The 23,622-nt window shown below is 33.8% G+C and overlaps 2 protein-coding genes and 1 long non-coding RNA gene across 3 annotated transcripts; 2 read left to right on the forward strand and 1 right to left on the reverse strand.

Annotated features, from left to right (window-relative positions):
* Nucleotides 1-4,074: 4,074 nt before the first annotated feature.
* LOC111429551 (uncharacterized) lies at nt 4,075-9,495 on the forward strand. The gene is made up of 2 exons (XM_071198717.1): nt 4,075-4,144; nt 4,401-9,495. Exons 1-2 carry the CDS (start codon nt 4,110-4,112, stop codon nt 9,106-9,108), a joined length of 4,743 nt encoding a protein of 1,580 aa, XP_071054818.1. The 5' UTR covers nt 4,075-4,109; the 3' UTR covers nt 9,109-9,495.
* Nucleotides 9,496-14,046: 4,551 nt separating this feature from the next.
* On the reverse strand, nt 14,047-14,962 carry LOC139430919 (uncharacterized). Its single transcript, XR_011641275.1, has 4 exons — nt 14,781-14,962; nt 14,399-14,651; nt 14,253-14,300; nt 14,047-14,184 (listed from the first exon to the last, which is right to left on the reverse strand). It is a non-coding gene; the product is annotated as an uncharacterized lncRNA (long non-coding RNA).
* A 5,297-nt stretch (nt 14,963-20,259) lies between these two features.
* On the forward strand, nt 20,260-23,199 carry LOC139431271 (uncharacterized). The gene has a single exon (XM_071198915.1). The coding sequence runs from the start codon at nt 20,260-20,262 to the stop codon at nt 23,197-23,199; it is 2,940 nt and encodes a 979-aa protein (XP_071055016.1).
* The last annotated feature ends 423 nt before the right edge of the window (nt 23,200-23,622 follow it).

A 23,622-nucleotide genomic window follows, 5' to 3' on the forward strand; every position in this document is an offset into this window, starting at 1 on the left:
GGCGGTGCTTTTGAAGTTTCACCAGCTATTTTATCTGACCTTCGGCCATATTGTTGGCGTGTAGGCGCCAATTTGAAAAGTAACGTACTCTGTTTTAGGAGAGTGTCCACTAAAATGATTTTGAAATTTAATTTTACTAAATTTGTATTGAAGATATAATTACGGTTATTTTTATGAAAATTTAATACAATATATAAAATTCATTTAATACAGTATATCGTTAATTAAAAAAAAATATGTAGATTATTTAAAAATATTTATTTTATAAATTATTAACAATTTTAAATTTTGCACTTGGTCCATTTACAGGTGTTTTTTTCATATTCCGATTGTGATACTTTAAGGTATAAAATAATCTTAATCTAATAAACAAGCTTAATAAAAACTTTAACTTTAACGTAGGAAAATTTGAACAATCAAAATGGTGCCCAACCCACTCCTCTTTTGTGTAGTATAGTCGGATAGCCGTCGTAAAATACCTGTTCTAATTTAAAAATATAATTTAAAAATAAATTATTTGGTGCAATCAGATTGCCATAAATATTTTCAGAAGAAAAACTAATATCTTTTTGGCAAGGTAGCCACAAACATAAGTAAAGCCATTTTGGGCCGGTAATTCTTGGGTTCGGTAATCTGGGTCAACCGACACCAAATTACCATCTATATTTGGTGTCTCCAGAATTGATGCTGGTTCCTGAGCTATTTCGCGCATATTTATTTCTTTTATCTTTATTAAGTATGTAGCGAAATCATTACTACAATTTTCATTTCCAGTGTGAAAATAACGTTGGCAAAACAATTTTCGAAAACTTCTTTCAAAATGAATGGGCGTGGGGTTCACAGAATTTCCTCCCTGGAACCGTATTTGCCCAAAGAAATTTTCCAGACAGTCCTGGTTAATAAATTAAATTAAATTTATTATATTAAATACATTTATTTATTATTTATATAATAATTATATTAAATTGTGGTATCGTTGAAGGGTTTTAGGTTTTTTGAATAAAAGAGTTTCTTCCCAACTACATGTTAATGTATTTTACCCAAAGGTTCGTACAATTCTGATGATTAAAAAAGCGTAATCAATATTAAAGTATTACAGCAATAATGCTTACCACGGTAATACCGTTCAACGGACGATAACCTGATACTTATTAATTAAGTTGCTGAGCCTACATTTTATAGTTAAACGTTTTGTAATTTACTTAAACAATAATGAATTTGGATACACTACATCTCCCTGGGGAAGGAAAAAAAAATTTTAAACATTTTACAATTTTTTTTTAATACTAACTTAAATGCTAAATTCCTATTGTTACCCTAAAACTTAACATAAACCCTTTATTTTTATTTTTCTATTTTAAAATACACAACTTTACTTAGAACTAAAATATAATTTTTAAGTGCTTTGGTAATATGTTTTATTCTGTCCTTATGTACTGTAATCACTTTACTGTTTTTTTCTAACACAACGTTTGAAAATTTATCTTCTTTTACTTCATAAGGTCCTTTATATAAACAATCCATTTTATTACCACTTTCATTTTTAAGTAACACTTGATCATCTTTCTTATAATTAATTGGTTTACACTGCTTATCATAATGTTCTTTACGTTTTGCTTTCGACTGAATTAAATTATTTTTCGCGTCTGACCATGCATTTTGCAATCGGTATTTTAATTCTAAAGGATAATCACTAAAATTATATAAAGGTTCAATGGTTTCTAGAATAGATGAAGGCAATTTGCAAGTTTTTCCAAATACGAGTTCATGAGGTGTATATTTTGTTTCAGTATGAACTGTATTATTGTAAGAGAAACACCAAAATGAAACCCATGAACTCCACGAGTTTACGTTTTTACTTATCTGCATTCTCAAATAGCTACCTAGACTTTTGTGCGAATTTTCTAGAGCACCTCACGTCTGATGATGATATGCTGTAGCATTCTAGTGAGTGATTCCTAAAATTTTACAAGTTTCTTTAAAAGTTTCTGATAGAAATTCAGTACCCTGATCCGTTACTATTTCTGATGGTATCCCATATCTTAGAATAAAATTTTGGACGAATGTTTTAGAAACTGTTATAGCTTCTTTATTTTCAATTGGATATGCTTCAACGTATTTACTTAAATCGCACTGCAATGTTAATATATAACGTTTATTTTCTTCATCTACTTCTAGTGGTCCTACTAAATCTAGAAATACTTTTTCAAAAGCAGAGGAAGCTGTTGTCGTAATTGTTAATGGATGTTTTTTACAATTCGGGTATTTATAACGTTGACAATCATCGCAACGTTTAATGAAATTTTCAACGTCTTTTTGCATTCCTGGCCATGCGTAACATTTTTTTATATTATTGTATGTCCGGTTTATGCCCGCATGTCCGCCAGTAGGAAGCATATGATAGTCGTTAATGATAAGTTGTCTAGTTTCTAAATCGTGTACACTTTGTTTACCTTTTACAACTGTTATCTTTATACCTAATCTTTTTATCATCTCATGAGATAGTTTTAATAGTTCTTTTAATAGATTTTCTCGCGCGCTGTCTTTTATAATTACTAACTCTTCTATTTTTTCTTGCATGCATATTTTCTTTAAATCCCCCAGCGATGTACCTAATTATAACATTTACCTTTACTGCGTTATCTGTCATACTTTTAAGTTGATCTAAAGAAATTTCTATGCGGGACAAAGCATCTGCTGCCACGTTATTTTTTCCTACTATATATTGAATATCGAAATCATATTCTTCTAAAACTAATCTGAATTTCGTTAATCTACTGGAAGGATTAGTCATACTAAACAAATAAACAAGTGGTCGATGGTCAGTAAATATTTGGAATTTCCTTCCGAATAGATGTTTTACCGCAAATACAATTGCTGTTAGTTCTTTTTCGATTGTACTGTAATTATTCTCGGATTTATTAAGGCTACGACTACAATACGCTACAGGTCTGTCATCACCATTACAAAGAATAGCACCAACAGCATAACCTGAAGCATCTGTTTTTAAAATAAAAGTGTTATGCTTGGAAAAATTTGGATATTGTAATATAGGTGGACAGATAAGGGTGGCTTTTAATTTATCAAATGCGTCTTGACACGCGTTATCCCATTTAAAGATTACACCTTTACGTGTTAAATGATTCAAAGGTGCAGCTATATGAGCAAAATCTTTTGTGTGAGCGCCATCTTTTGGGCGCCGGTAGAAATTGAACGTTAAAAGGATAAAATTGGATCGATCTTTTGGATCGATCTCTTATCGTCGCCACCCTCAATGCGATAACACGCGAGTTTTTTCTTTTTAAAAAAATTGAACGTTAAAAGGATAAAATTGGATCGATCTTTTGGATCGATCTCTTATCGTCGCCACCCTCAATGCGATAACACGCGAGTTGTTAGATTTTGTAATTTGTGAAAGTAAAACCTTTGTGTGATTTGGGGAAGGGAAAGAGAATTGGGTAAATATAGCAAGAATTTCTTTAATTCAGTTTATTTTTTATTATTTCTATTAATTTTGCTTTGAATCAGCACCCCTCTTTTTTTTAATTTTGTCCCGGCATTTATTGCTGCGCGAACATTGGTCCTTCGAGCCGGATCGCATTCCGGATTTATTTTCGTTATCATTTTCATTTATTTTTCTTTTTCTTATTATTTTCATTATTTTTCGTCATTACGCTGTTCATTTCACGTTTCCTTCTTTCATCCAAGCGTTTTCTTTTGATCCTCCACGTTCGACGTTTCGAACATCTGGCAACTAAAAACTTGGATACAGCTATTTTTAGCATTACCTTTTATGGTAAACAATTTGGTCCCTTACCTCATTGGTCGCAATCGTTTCGTTTTAAATCGTCCTTACGAAAATCATCCTAAGTATTTTATATACGTATACCTCGTTCCTTCCACAAGTCTCTCTCTCTCACTCTCTCTCTCTAGGCTTTCTTTCACTCTCTCAAACATTCTCTCTCGCTCTCATCAATCGAGTTACGAATCATTAAATAAATTTTGTTTCTATTCTATTTTTAAACAAAATTACTTTATTATCTCATTATGAGCGAAAAACTTACAAAACTCACTTTACGCCGTACTGGTTTCTATAACCACCTACTTGAATGCCTAGCCCTGGGTCAAGATACCTCTTCCGATCCTATAAAAAATAGCATTTTTCTTGAACGAGCACAAGACATTGATGGCATTTATAAAGATTTCCAAACGGCTCATAATACAATTATTGGACTGATTGAAGAAGCTGACTTTGACGAGCATGATAAAGTTAGAAAAACAGCAGCTACTGCATACTATACAATCAAAGCTCTCTTTCATCAACGTTCACCACCACCAGCCACAACTAGTAACGTTTCTGCACCATCGTCACCAAAATTGAATAAAATTTCGTTACCTACTTTTGATGGTAATTATAAGGAGTGGCATACATTTTATGATTTATTTCGTTCTCTGGTCCATGAAAACAATTCTCTGTCGTCTATCGTTAAATACCAGTATCTGCTTACATCCTTAAAAGGAGAAGCCTTTAATCTTTTAAAAGGATTGCCTGTTACAGAGGCTAACTATGAAACGGCCTATAAAACCTTAAAAGGAAGATATCATAATAAACGGCATTTAGCCACTTTGTATTTTCTTGAAATCCTTCATGTGAAACCATTGAAGGACGAGTCTGCAAAAGGTTTTCGATCACTAATTGATACCTTTCATGAAAACGTTGAAGGTTTTCGTACCTTGGAATTCCCCGTTGACAATTGGGATTTCTTACTTTTCAATTTAATGTTGCAAAAATTAACAGACGCCATCCGAACAGCCTTTGAAGCGGAATATTCTCATGTAGATATTCCAACCTATGTACAGCTGATGTCCTTCCTTGAAAAAAGAGCAAAGGCAATAGAGTCAGTTTTATTAACGTCGGGAGATAAAACTTCCCTTGGGCGTTCAAAACCCACCACTCGATCAGTGAATTTAAAAATTGAAAATCATTCGAAGACTTCATCGCTGAAATGTATCTTATGCTCAGACTCTCATCCTATATATCGCTGTCACGTTTTTAATGGCAAGTCAGCTCTGGAAAGATTATCACTTGCAAGAGAACACAATTTGTGTCGGAATTGTCTCAGTCAAAAACATGCAACCCACAATTGCACCTCTACTCGTACCTGCCGTCTATGCAACCAACATCACCATTCATCCTTACATCTGAAGGGTCAAGGTTCTTCATCTGTTCACGTCGGGACATCCTTCCATGAAATGTCTTCTAATATAAAAGAAACAACTCACAAGGTTATTCTACCCATTATTCAAGTCAACACTCCGGATCAATTTGGAAAACTACATACCGTAAATGCTTTAATTGACTCCGGAAGTATGTCAAACTTTATTTCTGAAAGACTCTCAAAGAAATTACATCTTCCTCGAGAATATACATCATGTGTAGAGATTCAAGGACTAAACTCGATGACATCTCTATGTAAAAAGGGATCAATTCATTGTTCCGTTCAACCCATCCATTCTCACCAACCATCTTTTCAATTTAAAGCAATCATCACACCAAGCATTTGTTCCAACCAACCATCCATTTCATCCATTACCTCCATGTATTCACACCTAAAACACTTAAACATAAATCCAGATAAAAACCTTACCACGATATCCGTCGATCTCTTATTGGGAGCTGAGCTGGTGCCTCAAATATTTACTGATGGTCGCATTCAGGGCGGACCTAATGAGCCTATTGCGGTTAATTCCGTTTTCGGGTGGATCATAATGGGAAAATCTTCTATTTCCAATCCAAATCATCACTCAACTTGTCTTTCAACCACCAATGCCTCGCTTGAAAAATCGATTCAAAGATTTTGGGAATTGGAATCCATACCAAAAGAAACATCATTATCAAAATCAGAAGAAATGTGTGAATCTCATTTTAAAAAGAACTGTCAACTTACCTCCTCTGGTCGGTTTATGGTTTCGTTGCCATTCAAAACAAAGGAACCTGTTCTTGGAAATTCTTATACTATGGCGTTAAAACGTTTTTTGTCATTGGAAAATCGACTCCTGAAAAATCCTGCATTAAAAGATGATTATGTTAAATTTATGAAGGATTATCTTGAATCTAATCACATGACACGTCTGTCATCATTAAAATCTCCTTCTGAAAAATCCTATTATATACCACATCATTGTATTGTTCGACCAGAGAGTCTTTCTACAAAACTTAGAGTGGTTTTTGACGCCTCTGCCATAACGTCTAATGGCATATCATTAAATGATAATTTATTAATTGGGCGCAAGCTTCAGCAGGATATCGTAAAAATCTTAATGTCATTTAGATGTTTCAACTATGCATTCATCTGCGATATTAAGCAGATGTATCGGCAAATTTTGATATCCCCTTCTGATCGGCCGTTTCAGAAGATCTTATGGCGGTTCTCTCCTGCAGAACCGATAGAGGAATATTGTTTAAACACAGTCACGTATGGCGTAGCGTCGGCACCTTTTCTGGCTTTACGGACCTTATTGGAATTGGCCAACAAATATGAGAATTACTATCCTAGAGCAGCTACGGTTTTACGCAACCATGTGTATGTGGATGACATCGTTGCAGGGGCCCAATCGATAAATGAAGCTTTGAAAGTACAGCAGGAATTGATTGATCTATTGGGAAGAGGAAGCTTTGAGCTAAGAAAATGGGCGAGCAATTGTAAAGAAATATTACGTTCTGTGTCTAATACTGACCTTTCAATGCCAATATCCTTGGATTATGATGACACTCATTGCGTAAAAGTGCTTGGATTACAATGGAATCCTACCTCCGATCAATTCCAGTACTCTTTCTCCTCTCGTCCGGCTCCTTGTACCAAAAGATCTATATTATCAGAGATCGCTCGAATATACGATCCCCTAGGGTTTCTTACTCCATGTACCCTCAAAGCAAAAATTTACATGCAGCAGTTATGGCAACTAAAAATATCTTGGGATGAAACTCCTCCGCTCCATGTAACTGAAAATTGGAAAACATTTAAAAACAATCTTCCAGTGTTATCCGAATGGAGTTTACCTCGATTAATGATTCCAATTAAAACTCAATCGGTGCAACTTCATTTATTCTGCGACGCTTCTCAACAGGGGTATTGCACAGTTGCCTATTTACGCTCTCAAACTGACACCTCCATAACCACATCTTTCATATGTGCTAAAGCTCGTGTCGCACCTCTGAAGACGATTTCAATTCCACGTTTGGAATTGTGTGGCGCAGTTCTTCTTGCAGACATGTTGCAAAATATTAAGGAAACATTGTCTCCACTTATAGAATTTAAATCAATTACCGCCTGGTCGGATTCGCAAGTCACCTTGGCGTGGATTGCTTCCACCCCAAGTCGTTGGAGGGTTTTCGTCGCCAATCGTGTGTCTCATATAAATAACATTCTGCCGTCAACTTCTTGGAGATACATTCCCTCGTCCTCTAATCCCGCTGACTGCGGATCTAGAGGCATGTTCCCAGATCAACTAATTGCCACAGAATTGTGGTGGAAAGGTCCCTCATGGCTTAATAAATCCCCAGAATATTGGCCATCTATCAATAAAATTCCTGAAACAGAAGATATTCTACGTGAACAACAACAGAAATTCGTTCAAACAACTGAAATTAAAACTAATATCATTGATATTCTTTTGAATAAATTTTCCTCACTATCAAAAATTCAACGTATCCTAGCATACATTCAAAGATTCCTAAGTCTATGTCAAAGGCAAAAAGGATGTTCTGGTATAAACTTATCTTTGTTTGAAGTTCAGCAGGCTTTAACCACTATGCTCCGCCACGTTCAGAATCAACACTTTTCGTCACTGTTCATTTCCATAAAAAATAACCAATTACCCCCTAAACCTCTTCGAAAATTGGCTCCGTTCATTGATAGAGAGGGTTTAATTAGGGTGGGCGGGCGTTTAAAATATGCAGTGATACCATTTGATCATAAACACCCAGTGTTGTTACCAAAAACTAATCGGGTCAATGAACTGTTGGTGGAAGAACTTCATAAAAAACATCTTCATGTGGGTCAAAGAACCTTACAATCGCTGGTGATGCGACAATATTGGATTCTTGGATCGAGAAGTTTAGTGCATCGTGTTGTATCCAGATGTATCCGTTGCGTAAAATGCAAGCCTCGTTCATATGCACCATTGATGGCGGACCTGCCAGCATTTCGAGTAGCTGAAGCTAAGGCCTTTTCCAGGGTAGCTGTGGACTTCGCAGGACCCCTTTATACCACAATCAGTCGATGTAGAGGAGCGAAGTGTATCAAATCTTATATTTCTGTATTTGTGTGTACGTCTACAAAAGCCATACACTTAGAATTGGTTTCAGATCTCTCCACAGAGGCCTTTATTGCGGCTTTGAGAAGATTTACATCCAGAAGAGGTCGATGTACACTCATTCTATCGGACCAAGGAACCAATTTCGTGGGCACATATAATAGACTTCAAGAAATGGCAAAGATTTCAGGTCAAAGGCTAGAACTCACGTGGCAATTCCATCCGCCAGGGGCTCCGCATTTTAATGGATTGGCTGAGGCGGGTGTAAAATCGGTTAAGTCACATTTAATCAGAGTCATCGGAGATCAGAAACTTACCTTCGAGGAGGTCTATACAGTTCTTACACAGATCGAAGCTATTTTGAATTCGAGACCGCTTTCGGCGATCACCAAAGATCCAAATGATCTTCAACCATTGACTCCCGCCCATTTTTTATTACTCGAACCTCAAAATACTTCTGTTTTAGATTTAGATTGTACTCAATTACCCCTCAATCGCTTGGACCGTTGGAAGCTATTACAAAGAATGGTCCAGGATTTTTGGAAACGATGGCACGTTGAATACTTACATTCGCTTCAACAAAGAAGAAAATGGAACACTCCTGATTCGAGTCCGTCTGTTGGGGATCTCGTCACCATTAAAAATGAATTGCGCCCTCCGTTGCAGTGGGAAATGGGTAGAATCGAGGCGCTTCATCCTGGAGTTGACGGCGTCATACGTGTGGCGACCGTTAAAACAACACGTGGTCACGTGACTCGACCGTTGGTGAAGATTTGTCCGTTGCCCACTTAAATTGAAATACGTAACTTACATTTAATGTCGATTAATTTCTGGTTAACTAATTACCAATTATCATTACTTACCTGTTTATTTCCATGTTCATTTAACTAAAACTTTCACGCTATTATAAAAAAAAAAAAAATATCTATATTCCTGTACTCTGTTTATATTTTTGTTGGTGGGCGGAATGTGTGAGCGCCATCTTTTGGGCGCCGGTAGAAATTGAACGTTAAAAGGATAAAATTGGATCGATCTTTTGGATCGATCTCTTATCGTCGCCACCCTCAATGCGATAACACGCGAGTTGTTAGATTTTGTAATTTGTGAAAGTAAAACCTTTGTGTGATTTGGGGAAGGGAAAGAGAATTGGGTAAATATAGCAAGAATTTCTTTAATTCAGTTTATTTTTTATTATTTCTATTAATTTTGCTTTGAATCAGCACCCCTCTTTTTTTTAATTTTGTCCCGGCATTTATTGCTGCGCGAACATCTTTAATGAAACGTCTATAGTAGTTTACGAATGCGACGAATCTTTTTGTTTCATTAGCATCTTTGGGAACGGGATAATGTTTTATTACTTCGACTTTTGACTGATCCGGTGAAATTCCTTCAGCGGATATGTTATGACCTAAATAAACAATATCTTTTTTAAGAAATTCACATTTATTTGGGTTAAGCTTTAAATTAACCTCTCTTAACCTTTGAAGTACTTTTACAAGATTTTTATTATGATTTAGTAATGTATTTCCAAAAACAATCAGATCATCAAGATAAACAAAACATATGTCATATGTTAAACCTGACATGGCAATAGTCATTGCACGACTAAAACCGCTAGGACTAACTTTAAGTCCCATTGGTAATCTCGTCATCTACAATTGACCTCTATCTGTACTAAAAGCTGTATACGGTCTGCTAGCTTGATCCAATTCTACTTGGTAGTACCCCTGTGATAAATCAAGATGAGAAAAGTACATTGCACCTGATAAAGAATCTATTATTTCTAAGACAGAAGGCAATGGATAATTATCATCTTCAATCTTTTTGTTTAATAATCGGTAGTCTATAACTACACGCCATTTTTTGTTACCATTTTTATCTTCCTTTTTTGGAACAATGAGCAAAGGTGCTGACCATTCTGATCGAGTTTCCTCAATGATACCGTCTTCTAGCATTTTATTGACCTGTTTATGAATTTCATGAATTACTGAGTTTTGCAAATATAACTTTTGTTTGTAAACATTAGTAACACCCAAAGTATCATGTTTTAAATGAAAAACATCGGAATATTTTGCACACACTCTTTGTAATGTTAGTTTTTCTTCCGCATTTAAATGATCCATTCTTATTAAATCTAGCAAAGTATCTGCCCTATTGAAGCTTTATTAGTTTGAATGTTGCATATATTATAATTCTCTAGAGTTTCAACTTTTGGAACAAAATTTTTTAATTTAATGTTTTGATCGTTAGTGTTTAGTATTCTAACTGGTATTTTATTATCGTTATTGACCTTAACTACAGTATTTGCAACAAAAACACCATCACCTATTTCCTCGTTCAGTACAACTAAATCTCCTTTTAAGTTAACTGGAAAATACTTAATATACTGACGCATCTGAGTTAATGGGTACAGAAACTTTAACATTGTCAATCCAAAGAGATAGTAAAAATGTTTCGTAATTTATTGTGGCAAAATATTTGAAAAAGAAATCTGATCCTAATATTCCCTGAAATTGACAATTTGGATTATTAATTACTATAAACTGATGTGTTATACATTTTTCGTTATTAATTTGTAAAAGGATATCTGCTGATCCAAGCGAAGTTACTGAACCGCTAATGCCTTTAACCTCAAGTTTATTGAATGGATTTATTACATGATCGTCATTTAAAAATTCTTGAAAAAATTTGCTGACAGAAGCTCCCGTGTCAATTAAAAATGAAAAACATTTATTATTACTCCTAAAATTTATATAATTTAACCCGTTTAAATTGTAACTTACTACTATTTCATCTTTATTAGTTACGAAAAAATTTTTCTAAATTATTGTCAGATTGATTTTGAATGTCATTAAAATTTTGGTTGTTATTAGAGTTTTTCTGAGCAGTTTCGGAATAGTACACATGTCCTCTTGCAGAGCCTCTATAGGTACTAGTACTAGGTCGACGATTATTTCCACGAAAGCTATTTGATGGTCTGAAATTTATTTATATAGTTAATGTCTCGGCGTTATCATCCGCTTGTGAAATAGTGAGATTCACAAATAATTCTTCGACACTTTTGCCGAACTCTTCAACTGTTCTAGAACCTTGTCTTGCATTATTCAACTTTACAGAAAGCACAGCTGCCGAATGTTTGGTTAAAAAGTGTTTTTCTAAATCTTTAACTAAATCATTATTACTATTATAATTACTATTCATTCGCAACTTAGCACTTTGTGAACGTTTTGTCTTTAGTACATATTTAGTTAATAATTGTTTACCTGCATCATTCAACAATTCATCGTATAATTTAATTGAGTTGATAAGCTGTTTGGTGGTATCTTCCGTACCATCCATAGATGGAAGCAAAGAACCTGCCGTTTTTAAGTCAAATGAACTCATTTTTGTTTCGTCTTTTACAGTTATATCAGAACCTAACTCTATATTATCGGATAAAGATTCGATTGCTTTACGTCTACTTTCTAAAACCTCATTACAACTATTGAAATATTTTTTAATTGCTTTGCAAAAGTTTTTTATTTCTGTAACTCTATCACTATCATATTTCCCTAGCTTAAATTTTTCTTTTAGATCTTTAAATTCAACTTCTAAGCTTTCTAATTTAATTACCTTACGATTAATCACTGAAATATCCTTACGCCTCTCTTCATTGTCCTTGGTTAGGTTTCTCTGTATTACACGCAGCTCTTCAAGAAGATGCCGAAAACTCGTCACAATCACTTCCGACATTCAATAGACATAATCGCGCACATCTCTTGCTTGGTGTAGAGAATTTAATTTATAAGTCTTGGCTTCGGCTAAGATGACGCTTCAATCTTCCTTCCATAGCCCTTTCTCTCACTCGTACCAAATATATCACCGCTCCACAGCAGCAGCACGTAAATATTAAAACAACACCAATAAATGCGATTATACCGAAAATTTCGAATATATGACCCGTTGAAACATCAGATGTTTGACCACCACTATTTCCGGATTGAACTATAATTATCTCTTCTTTAACTTCCTTGGATTGTTGCTTTCCCATATTTTCTTTCTTCTTTTTTTTTCTTATTATTTATTTATTATCTCTTTTTTTTTACGCTGTTCTGTTTCACAATGAACACAACTGGCAGGATCGCCATGTGGTATCGTTGAAGGGTTTTAGGTTTTTTGAATAAAAGAGTTTCTTCCCAACTACATGTTAATGTATTTTACCCAAAGGTTCGTACAATTCTGATGATTACAAAAGCGTAATCAATATTAAAGTATTACAGCAATAATGCTTACCACGGTAATACGGTTCAACGGACGATAACCTGATACTTATTAATGAAGTTGCTGAGCCTACATTTTATAGTTAAACGTTTTGTAATTTACTTAAACAATAATGAATTTGGATACACTACACTGGTCGTCATGAAGTCATGATTATTTTCTTTTAATATAGTCCATAATTTTTGGATACCTTTGATGGTTACTGCCCAAGCCTTTAAACATTTTATTGATTTTGTTACATCATGTCCTTTTCCATTAATAACCTTTAAATTTTTAATAATATCAAACATTTCATTTAAGAAGTCGTCTTCGCCAGAATATTTTTTTGAATTTAATACATCAAATAGCTTATTGAATTTTTCATTAAACTCTATTGTTCCAATACATTCTGATGGGAGCGCTTTTAAAGATAAATAAACTTCCAACCCACTCGCCACCGTATGGCTAATTACTTGGGCTGCTAATTTTACCTTCATTTTTTGGAAGTTGGTTGGGTTGATGTGTGCAGGAGTCAATTTTGGTGCCATTCTGTTTCTTTATTGAACATCCATGTTATAAAAACTTGAAATAAACTCCCAAGATGTTTTCTTATCATTAAACACAAAATGATGTTTAATTAAATTATTTCTGGTAGCTTTTAACAAGTGAGGAGTATCAAAAATAAAAGGAATTGCGTCTCCATTTAACAAAATCCATTGGGTCTCTGGTGTTATTTTAAAATATTGTGTAGTTGCATAAAATTACTTCCCATATCTGTTATCCCACATCGTACTCGGAGTCCAATATTTTTTAATTTTTGAATACATTGCTCAATCTCTTCTTTCAATGTTGGTGCTGTACATGTTTTAATAAAAAAATAACCAAGAGGTAATTTCCAATTATTTGTAAGCCCTCTAATCATAAAAACATTTGCATTTCGTGCTGAAATGTACTCTCTTTTATCGTCTCCTATATCTACAAGACCAACAACTTGGTCTCTTCCAATGTGATAAAACAGGTTCTCTTTTAGGGCAATTTCATCTATACAGAGGATGCAATCCTTGTCTAAATATCCCATAGAAGAAACTTTAATTTCCAATGCCTTATACAGTTGTATGTTGTTGAGGCCAGGGACAAATTTTAAATTTTCAGTAAACCTTCTTAAGGTCCTTGTTGAAGGCAAATAAAATAAAGTCTGTAAAAATTTATAAGACCGTGGCCCCAAAAAATATAATTGCATACTGAACTCTTTGTATGCAGTAGTATATCTTCTTTTTGATGATGTTATGTTGCACAACCCCACCTGAATTTTTATAAAACTTGCCAAATTGTTGGGAAAAAACGATCACAATAATTGTCGAAATCTTGTAGAGTGCATGTTTTGTTAGTAGTACTTGCATTCATAAGTAATCTTCTCACCTTGACATTTTCAGATCAAAAGTTTCAAAAGTTTCTACAAAAATTTTTAAAAAATTACACTAAATCAACAAATCAAAGATAATTTAAAAACTACAATATGGTAAAATCATTGTCTTGCATGCTTCAAATACATTTTGTAAGTACATAAAATCATAATACCTGATTTTGTAGTGCTGGGTGTGGACCTAGCGGATGAAGCTGGACGGCTTTCTATTTATGTAGAACCACAAAAACAATTAATAATAGAGAGAGTTAAATAAGAAATTTTAATAGATTACCTGTTGATTCTGAATGCACATCCACAAATAACGGGCTGCATTGAAAATCTAAAAATTAGCAATTATAGTAGAAGGAAATTTTGTATGCTTATAATTATATATTATATAATTATAATAATAACAGAAATATTAATTATTAAACTTACCTAATAAATCAGTATTATGGTTTTGGGTATCACCACATTCAACTCCAGATGGTCCCGGTTCTACAAGAAAAAAACCTTTATATTTATTGTTAGTGTTCAAATACTTTCATCTAGTTTAGAAATTGTAGATTCCGGGTTCATCGTAAAGTATTGAAGAAAATAAACTCGAAACAACGATGAATAATTAAATTTATTAATGTAAATTCGGTGCTATTGACAATTTCGAACGCCTGGCGTTCCTCATCAGGCACGACTACGAGAAACAAGAAATAAAGATTAAATTAAATTTGTACATATGTGGAATTTAAAATTAATTGATCAAAGAGTCCTTACAAATCTTAAAATAGTTACAAGTGAAAAATAAAAAATAAAAAATATTTACCGTCAAACGAGGAGCATCAAGTTGAGGGTTTTCAGGAATACATTTAGTCTTTGTAAAATCATTTATGAGATTATCTCCAATGAAATATGAAAATATTGTTGAAAAACACCAAAAACTTTTCCGTGTATAAATTTATAAACTGATGGGTATGAGTAGGTACAAGAAGTTGCAAAAATTATTTGTGTAAAATCGTTAAACATTAAAAATAATAAAGGATGTCAAAACTTATCCCGAACGTTAATAGGAAATGAAATATATTTGATTGAGTCTGTTCAAGCTGGCGTATTGAGGTGGACTGAAGGTCACGAGTGCAACATGGAAAGGTGAAAGTTGGGGGAGTTGGTGGGAGTAAAGTAAATGTAAATTGTGCTGTTAAACAACTTTTAAAAAATTTCTGTAATTGTAATTGTTGAAGTCTGTTAAATCATTAAGAAGTATGTCATCTTCATTATATTGATGAATAAACAATTCTTCATAAAGGTCGAGTTCTTTTGACTTCTTAATGTTTTTTAAGAGTTCCAAGTTTTTTAATGTAGTTTTGTGTTTTTGATTGTGTATGTGTTTGTAGACGGCGGATGATTCTTTAGTAAGATGTTCCCTAAATCTGGTGGTGACATTTCTGCCTGTCTGTCCTATATATAATTTATTACAATCACCACATTCTATCTTATATACACCACTTAGTTCACCCTTTTCAAATTTGTGTTTATTATTTATCAGGATTTGACCAAGCTTATTGTTAGTGGTAAAGGCAGGGATAATGTCAAAATTATCTAGATTTTGTTTAAATTTGTATTGGAGGGAAGGGTTGTAGGGAAGGGAAATAAATCTATATTTTTTCTTGAAGTGAGGATAGATAAGGTTGTTTAAACGTGAAGCGTGTACTTTATTGTATATTCGTTGTAGGTCCTTTATATTAAAATCGTTATTTAGGCCAATTTTTAATATCTTCTTAAGTTCGTTTAAATAATTATCTTCATTGAGAGGTATGGAGCTGAGACGGTTAAAGAAAAATCTGAAACTCGCTTCTTTGTGTTGGTTACAGTTATATGAAAATTTAGAAATGACAGAGTCTGTAGTGGTAGGCTTTCTGAAAATGTCAAATTCTAGAATCGTTTTTGTTGCATTTCGAGAAATTATAAGATCCAAGAAGTTAAGTTTACCATCAACTTCCATTTCAGTGGTGAACTCGAGATTACATAAGTTATTAAAAATGACTTTTAGAGCGGAAAATTTAGCTGGGTTACCATTGTATATAATGAAGATGTCGTCTACGTAGCGGCCGTAAAATAAAATATCGTTGGTAAATAATTTATATTTCTCAGAAAACAGTTCATTTTCGAAATTATTAACATAGATGTCGGCAACAATTCCAGAGATAGGAGAGCCCATGGGCAAACCATCTTTCATTTGGTAAAAACGGTTGTTGAAGACGAAGAAGTTTTGGTTACAAACTATTTCAAGGATATCGAGAAAACAGTTAATTTCATTAATGTCTATTTTTAGTATTTGTTGTTCTGAAATGAGGTATCTTTTAATGATTGCAACGGAAGCGATCGTGGGTACGTTAGTGTATAGATTTTTGATGTCAAAAGAAATTAGTTTACATTTTTTAGAGACTTCGAAATTCTTCAGTTTATGAATGAGATCGGTTGAATTTTTTATGTTGTAAGAGAATGAACTTTGAAAGGTGTTAAAAAGGAATGACTGAATGATTTTCGATATTTTATTAGTAGGTGTGTTATTATTGCTGATAATAGGACGAATACTTTTTTCCTTTTTATGAAGTTTTATGAAGCTGCTTTTAAATAGGGGTTATAAAAGTTTTAAAACAAATTTTTCTAGAAAATCACAATTTTATTAAAGATGTCAACACGAAATCCTCCCATGTAAACCCTGTACTCCATAAATTAAAAAATTTAAAAGATCTTAAACACAAAATCAAAGAAAAAAACCTTATTGTCACACTAGGAGACAAAAACGGAGGTCTTGTCATTCTAAATAAAGATTCCTACATCTTCAAAACTTTAACTTTTTTCAAAGAGAACAATATTATAGAAATTAAAAATAATCCTACCGTTAAATTCAACAACAGACTCAAAAAACAAATCAAAACCAATCAATTTTATCTAAAGAAATTTAATATCACTCCTTATAACTGTATAGAAATGAACCCCTTAATTCCCACTCTAAAAAGCTTCATAAACCTTCATAAAAAGGAAAAAAGTATTCGTCCTATTATCAGCAATAATAACACATCTACTAATAAAATATCGAAAATCATTCAGTCATTCCTTTTTAACACCTTTCAAAGTTCATTCTCTTACAACATAAAAAATTCAACCGATCTCATTCATAAACTGAAGAATTTCGAAGTCTCTAAAAAATGTAAACTAATTTCTTTTGACATCAAAAATCTATACACTAACGTACCCACGATCGCTTCCGTTGCAATCATTAAAAGATACCTCATTTCAGAACAACAAATACTAAAAATAGACATTAATGAAATTAACTGTTTTCTCGATATCCTTGAAATAGTTTGTAACCAAAACTTCTTCGTCTTCAACAACCGTTTTTACCAAATGAAAGATGGTTTGCCCATGGGCTCTCCTATCTCTGGAATTGTTGCCGACATCTATGTTAACAATTTCGAAAATGAACTGTTTTCTGAGAAATATAAATTATTTACCAACGATATTTTATTTTACGGCCGCTACGTAGACGACATCTTCATTATATACAATGGTAACCCAGCTAAATTTTCCGCTCTAAAAGTCATTTTTAATAACATATGTAATCTCGAGTTCACCACTGAAATGGAAGTTGATGGTAAACTTAACTTCTTGGATCTTATAATTTCTCGAAATGCAACAAAAACGATTCTAGAATTTGACATTTTCAGAAAGCCTACCACTACAGACTCTGTCATTTCTAAATTTTCATATAACTGTAACCAACACAAAGAAGCGAGTTTCAGATTTTTCTTTAACCGTCTCAGCTCCATACCTCTCAATGAAGATAATTATTTAAACGAACTTAAGAAGATATTAAAAATTGGCCTAAATAACGATTTTAATATAAAGGACCTACAACGAATATACAATAAAGTACACGCTTCACGTTTAAACAACCTTATCTATCCTCACTTCAAGAAAAAATATAGATTTATTTCCCTTCCCTACAACCCTTCCCTCCAATACAAATTTAAACAAAATCTAGATAATTTTGACATTATCCCTGCCTTTACCACTAACAATAAGCTTGGTCAAATCCTGATAAATAATAAACACAAATTTGAAAAGGGTGAACTAAGTGGTGTATATAAGATAGAATGTGGTGATTGTAATAAATTATATATAGGACAGACAGGCAGAAATGTCACCACCAGATTTAGGGAACATCTTACTAAAGAATCATCCGCCGTCTACAAACACATACACAATCAAAAACACAAAACTACATTAAAAAACTTGGAACTCTTAAAAAACATTAAGAAGTCAAAAGAACTCGACCTTTATGAAGAATTGTTTATTCATCAATATAATGAAGATGACATACTTCTTAATGATTTAACAGACTTCAACAATTACAATTACAGAAATTTTTTAAAATATGTTTAACAGCACAATTTACATTTACTTTACTCCCACCAACTCCCCCAACTTTCACCTTTCCATGTTGCACTCTTGACCTTCAATCCACCTCAATACGCCAGCTTGAACAGACTCAATCAAATATATTTCATTTCCTATTAACGTTCGAGATAAGTTTTGACATCCTTTATTATTTTTAATGTTTTAACGATTTTACACAAATAATTTTTGCAACTTCTTGTACCTACTCATACCCATCAGTTTATAAATTTATACACGGAAAAGTTTTTGGTGTTTTTCAACAATATTTTCATATTTCATTGGAGACAATCTCATAAATGATTTTACAAAGACTAAATGTATTCCTGAAAACTCTCAACTTGATGCTCCTCGTTTGACGGTAAATATTTTTTATTTTTCTCTTGTAACTATTTTAAGATTTGTAAGGACTCTTTGATCAATTAATTTTAAATTCCACATATGTACAAATTTAATTTAATCTTTATTTCTTGTTTCTCGTAGTCGTGCCTAATGAGGAACGCCAGGCGTTCGAAATTGTCAATAGCACCGAATTTACATTAATAAATTTAATTATTCATCGTTTTTTCGAGTTTATTTTCTTCACTTTCATTTAGACCTGAGAAAGAGTCTGTTTTTGGTGAACTAATCACTTTTGATGTAGAAGGAGCAAGTTGAACATCTAAAGTAAAGTATTCATTAACAAATATACTTAAATTAAAATTTATAAATACAATTACCAGATAATATCACAATCTTTCCTTCGGGTTTTTGGCTTGTTTCCTTGTATTGTATAATTTCGGTGGGAATTGCAATGGGTAACAACCTTTTTTTATATGGGTCACTGAACATGTTATTATTAAAATGTAATGCACAAACTCTTTAATTATTGCATAATTGTTGTACAGATTTGTCTTCCAAATCTAAACGATTGCATGCCTTCAGCCACTGCTTTGCTCAAAAACAATTACATAAATATAATTTAAATTGTAAATATTACTACTAAATTTTCTTTACCTTTCTAGATCTTTTGGTATGCGAAACATACTTATCTTTGTGCCAATAGTACTGGTTACAACCACGTACCACACAATAACAGCCACATTTCACACTCATTTTATATTAATAAAAACTAATTAAAATAATAACTACTAAAAAACTATTATTAAAAAATAGTAAAACTAAAGTATGCTAAAAGATAAGATAAACTAATACTACTGTTCGCTCCGCTTAAGCTATTTCCGCAAATATGACATGCCACCCCCGCCAGGGGGCATTATCTCACTCACCACGATCTCGAGCGTTTCGCAGCGCGTGTGCCGCATCGTCTCGTTTTGTTCTTACGCTTTCTTTCCGCATTTTCTAAGGTAATTTTCTTTTCTTTATTTTATTTATTATTATTTCGACCTTTGTTACTAATTAAAGAAACAATTTATTTAGAATCATTTTTTTTTAATTAATTCATTGAGCATCCAGCACCTTCACAATCGCTTATTGTGGCTCGTATTTTTGGAGCGCACATTTTTTGGTCCTTCGAGCCGGATGCTTGGTGTCATTTCGATTGTTTTTTGCATACCTTTATTTAATTTATTTCTAAGTAATTGCAATCATATAGTTTCGCCCACCCGCAACACCACGTGCTCTTACTTCTTTTTCGATTCGCATCGCTCCACATCTGGTGTTTGTTGAAATCGCAATTCAAGTCAATCTGAACAAAAAAAATATACAGATAAAATTATATTAATTATTTCGTTTATTATTTTTTTTCTATCTTTGAAGAGAAGATATAACATTGCATTATATTATTTTTCGCTCTTTATTTTCTTTTCTGTCGATCATTTCTTAAATTGATGAAGATTGTCAATATGGCTGATCACAAACTTTCAAAATTAATCTTACGCCGTAACGGTTACCTTAATCGTTTAATTGAAACGGCTGATGCTGCTCATACTGTATCTGACAGTAATGATTTAAAATTAATTTTCATTGCCCGTGCTAATGACTCTGAAGACACATATAAAGAATTCAAAACGCTGCACAATCAGGTTATTGGGCTTATAGATGAGGCGGATTTTGATACCCATGATGCTATACGTAAACAAGCTGATGAATCTTACTTTACGATAAAAGCCGTCAATTATAGAATTTCCTCTGAAATTTCCAAACCAAAAGATCCTCCTATACCTATTAATTCTCCTAAATTGAATAAAATTTCGCTCCCAGTATTCTCAGGCGATTACAAGAGCTGGCCAAGCTTTTACGATCTGTACCGATCTTTAGTACATGAAAATCAGTCATTATCAGAGGTAGCGAAGTACCAATATCTCTTAACATCGATTTCCGGAGAAGCTTTGCATCTTGTAAAGGGTTTGCCGATGACGGAGGCGAATTATTCGATCGCCTTCAAAACTTTAAAAACTAGATATCAAAATAAACGACATCTGGCGACTCTATATTATAATGAAATTCAAAGCGTTACAATCAAACAATCAACTGAAGGTTCCGCTAAGGCCTATCGGATGTTGATAGACACCTTTTCCGAGAACGTTGAAGGGTTAAGAACGCTGGGCTTTCCTGTTGATGATTGGGATTTTTTATTATTTAATCTTTTGTTGCAAAAATTAGACACGTCAATTAAGACAAAATTTGAAACAGAACATAGTGAATTCGAAATCCCAACTTATATCCAATTAATAAGTTTTTTGGAGAATCAATCAAAGGCCTTAGATTCAGTTAAATTAACATCGTCAGTCAAGGGACCTAAGCCGTCGTTAAAGTCCACGTCAACTTTTGCTACTGAAATAAAACAAAAACTAAGCTGTATTTTATGTAAAATGAACCATAACCTTTATCAGTGCGATAAATTTCTCGAAAAGTCTCCTTCACAGCGGTTTAACATCATTTCTGACAATAAGTTCTGCAAGAATTGCTTAGGATACCGTCATCATACAAGTAAATGCAACTCAAATAAAACTTGTAGAATTTGCAATAAGCGACACCATACGCTTTTACATTTAAATTTAACTCCGCTGGACAAATCTTCACCAAATCCAAATTCAACTGGTACGTCAACCCAACCTCATACTGTCGCTTCTGCTACCAATACCGTCGCTACTATTTTACTTCCGGTCGCAGAATTGGATGTTCAGGATCGATTTGGAAAATACCATAAAGTCAGAGCTCTAATCGACACCTGCAGTATGATCAATTTCATCAGTGAAAACCTTCAAAAGCGATTGCAACTGGTCCGCTCGATTCATTCTGTACCGATTGAGGGTTTGAATAATATGTCATCCAATTGTAACAACGGCTCTGTTGAATGCTATATCAAGCCGTGCAATGTCTTTCAACCTACGTTACACTTCACCGCTGTAATCAGTCAACGTATCTGTTCAGAACATCCCAGCATCTCCATTGATGTTTCTGCGTATCCGCATTTGCAAGATCTTAATATATCTAAAACTCAATCATCTCCTGGGCCAATCGACATACTATTGGGTGCTGAACTGGTGCCATATATTCTTACTGGTGATCGTCGTGTTGGGGGCATGGATGAACCGGCTGCCCTGGGTTCTATTTTTGGATGGTTATTGACGGGAAGATCTGCTGATTCGTCGTTTCCAGAGTCCAACATTTCATTATTGGTTGAACCATCACTTGATTCATGCCTTCGCAAGTTTTGGGAGCTGGAACAAATGAGCGAGATCGTTCCGGAAGATCCTGAAGATCGTCAATGTGACGCACATTTCCAATCTACCTATAATCGCACCTCTGAAGGAAGATTTATAGTCTCACTTCCATTTCGTACACCTACTCCCAAGCTAGGTGAATCTTATACGCAAGCGCATCGTCGATATTTATATCTCGAGAGAAAATTAATCAAAGATTCGGAGATTTTTCAAAAATACAAAATATTTATGGAAGATTATTTAGCTAAAGGCCACATGTCTCCAGTATGTAGTGATGATTATCGCAATGAAAACGCCTATTATATCCCTCACCACTACGTCCTAAATCCCAATTCCTTAAAACTCCGAGTTGTTTTCGATGCCTCCGCCAAAACTAAGTCAGGCTTATCGTTAAACGATATTTTATTGACTGGATCAAAATTACAAAACAATTTATGCTCTATACTTATCAAATTTCGTTACTTTCCAATCGTCTTCATTTGCGACATTAAGCAAATGTATCGTCAAATTTTACTCATTTCCCATCAGCGAGATTTCCAACGTATCCTTTGGAGAAACTATCACACAAATGAGCTTTGTGAGTATCAACTCAATACCGTCACTTATGGTGTTTCTTCTGCCCCATATTTGGCATTGCGCACAATTAAGGAACTAGCTAAGCTCTATGCGGCAAAATTTCCAGAGGCTTCTCAGGTGTTAATAAACGATATGTACGTAGACGATGTTGTTACCGGGAGTTTTTCAGTTCGCGACGCGCTGCATCTACAAGAACAAATTATTAAATTACTTTCATTGGGTGGTTTTGAACTAGCCAAGTGGGCTAGCAATTGTCCTAAACTAATGAAGCGAGTCTGTCCCGATGGTGTTACTTCTCCAGTGTCTCTCGATCACGCTGAGAATGGTTTTATCAAGGTCTTGGGCCTTCATTGGGACCCTTCGATCGACACCTTTGGGTTCTCAAGTCTTCCAAGAAATGACCCGTGCACAAAAAGGGCAATACTTTCAAACATTGCCCGTATTTTCGACCCTTTGGGATTCATAACACCATGCATGTGCGCTCCAAAAATACGAGCCACAATAAGCGATTGTGAAGGTGCTGGATGCTCAATGAATTAATTAAAAAAAAATGATTCTAAATAAATTGTTTCTTTAATTAGTAACAAAGGTCGAAATAATAATAAATAAAATAAAGAAAAGAAAATTACCTTAGAAAATGCGGAAAGAAAGCGTAAGAACAAAACGAGACGATGCGGCACACGCGCTGCGAAACGCTCGAGATCGTGGTGAGTGAGATAATGCCCCCTGGCGGGGGTGGCATGTCATATTTGCGGAAATAGCTTAAGCGGAGCGAACAATCACCCGCCAAAAAATAACGAAAAGTTTTTTTTTTTTTTACAACAATAAGAAATTGAAAATTTACAAAATTAAATATAGTATAATGACAAGATGAACGTGAAATTACAACGATGCAAAAGAGAATGGAACAGGATTGAATTAATTAAAAATGTTACAATAATAATTAGATAACAAACAGTTGTT

This window comes from Onthophagus taurus, chromosome 8, assembly GCF_036711975.1.
Source record: "Onthophagus taurus isolate NC chromosome 8, IU_Otau_3.0, whole genome shotgun sequence".
NCBI lineage: Eukaryota > Metazoa > Arthropoda > Insecta > Coleoptera > Scarabaeidae > Onthophagus > Onthophagus taurus.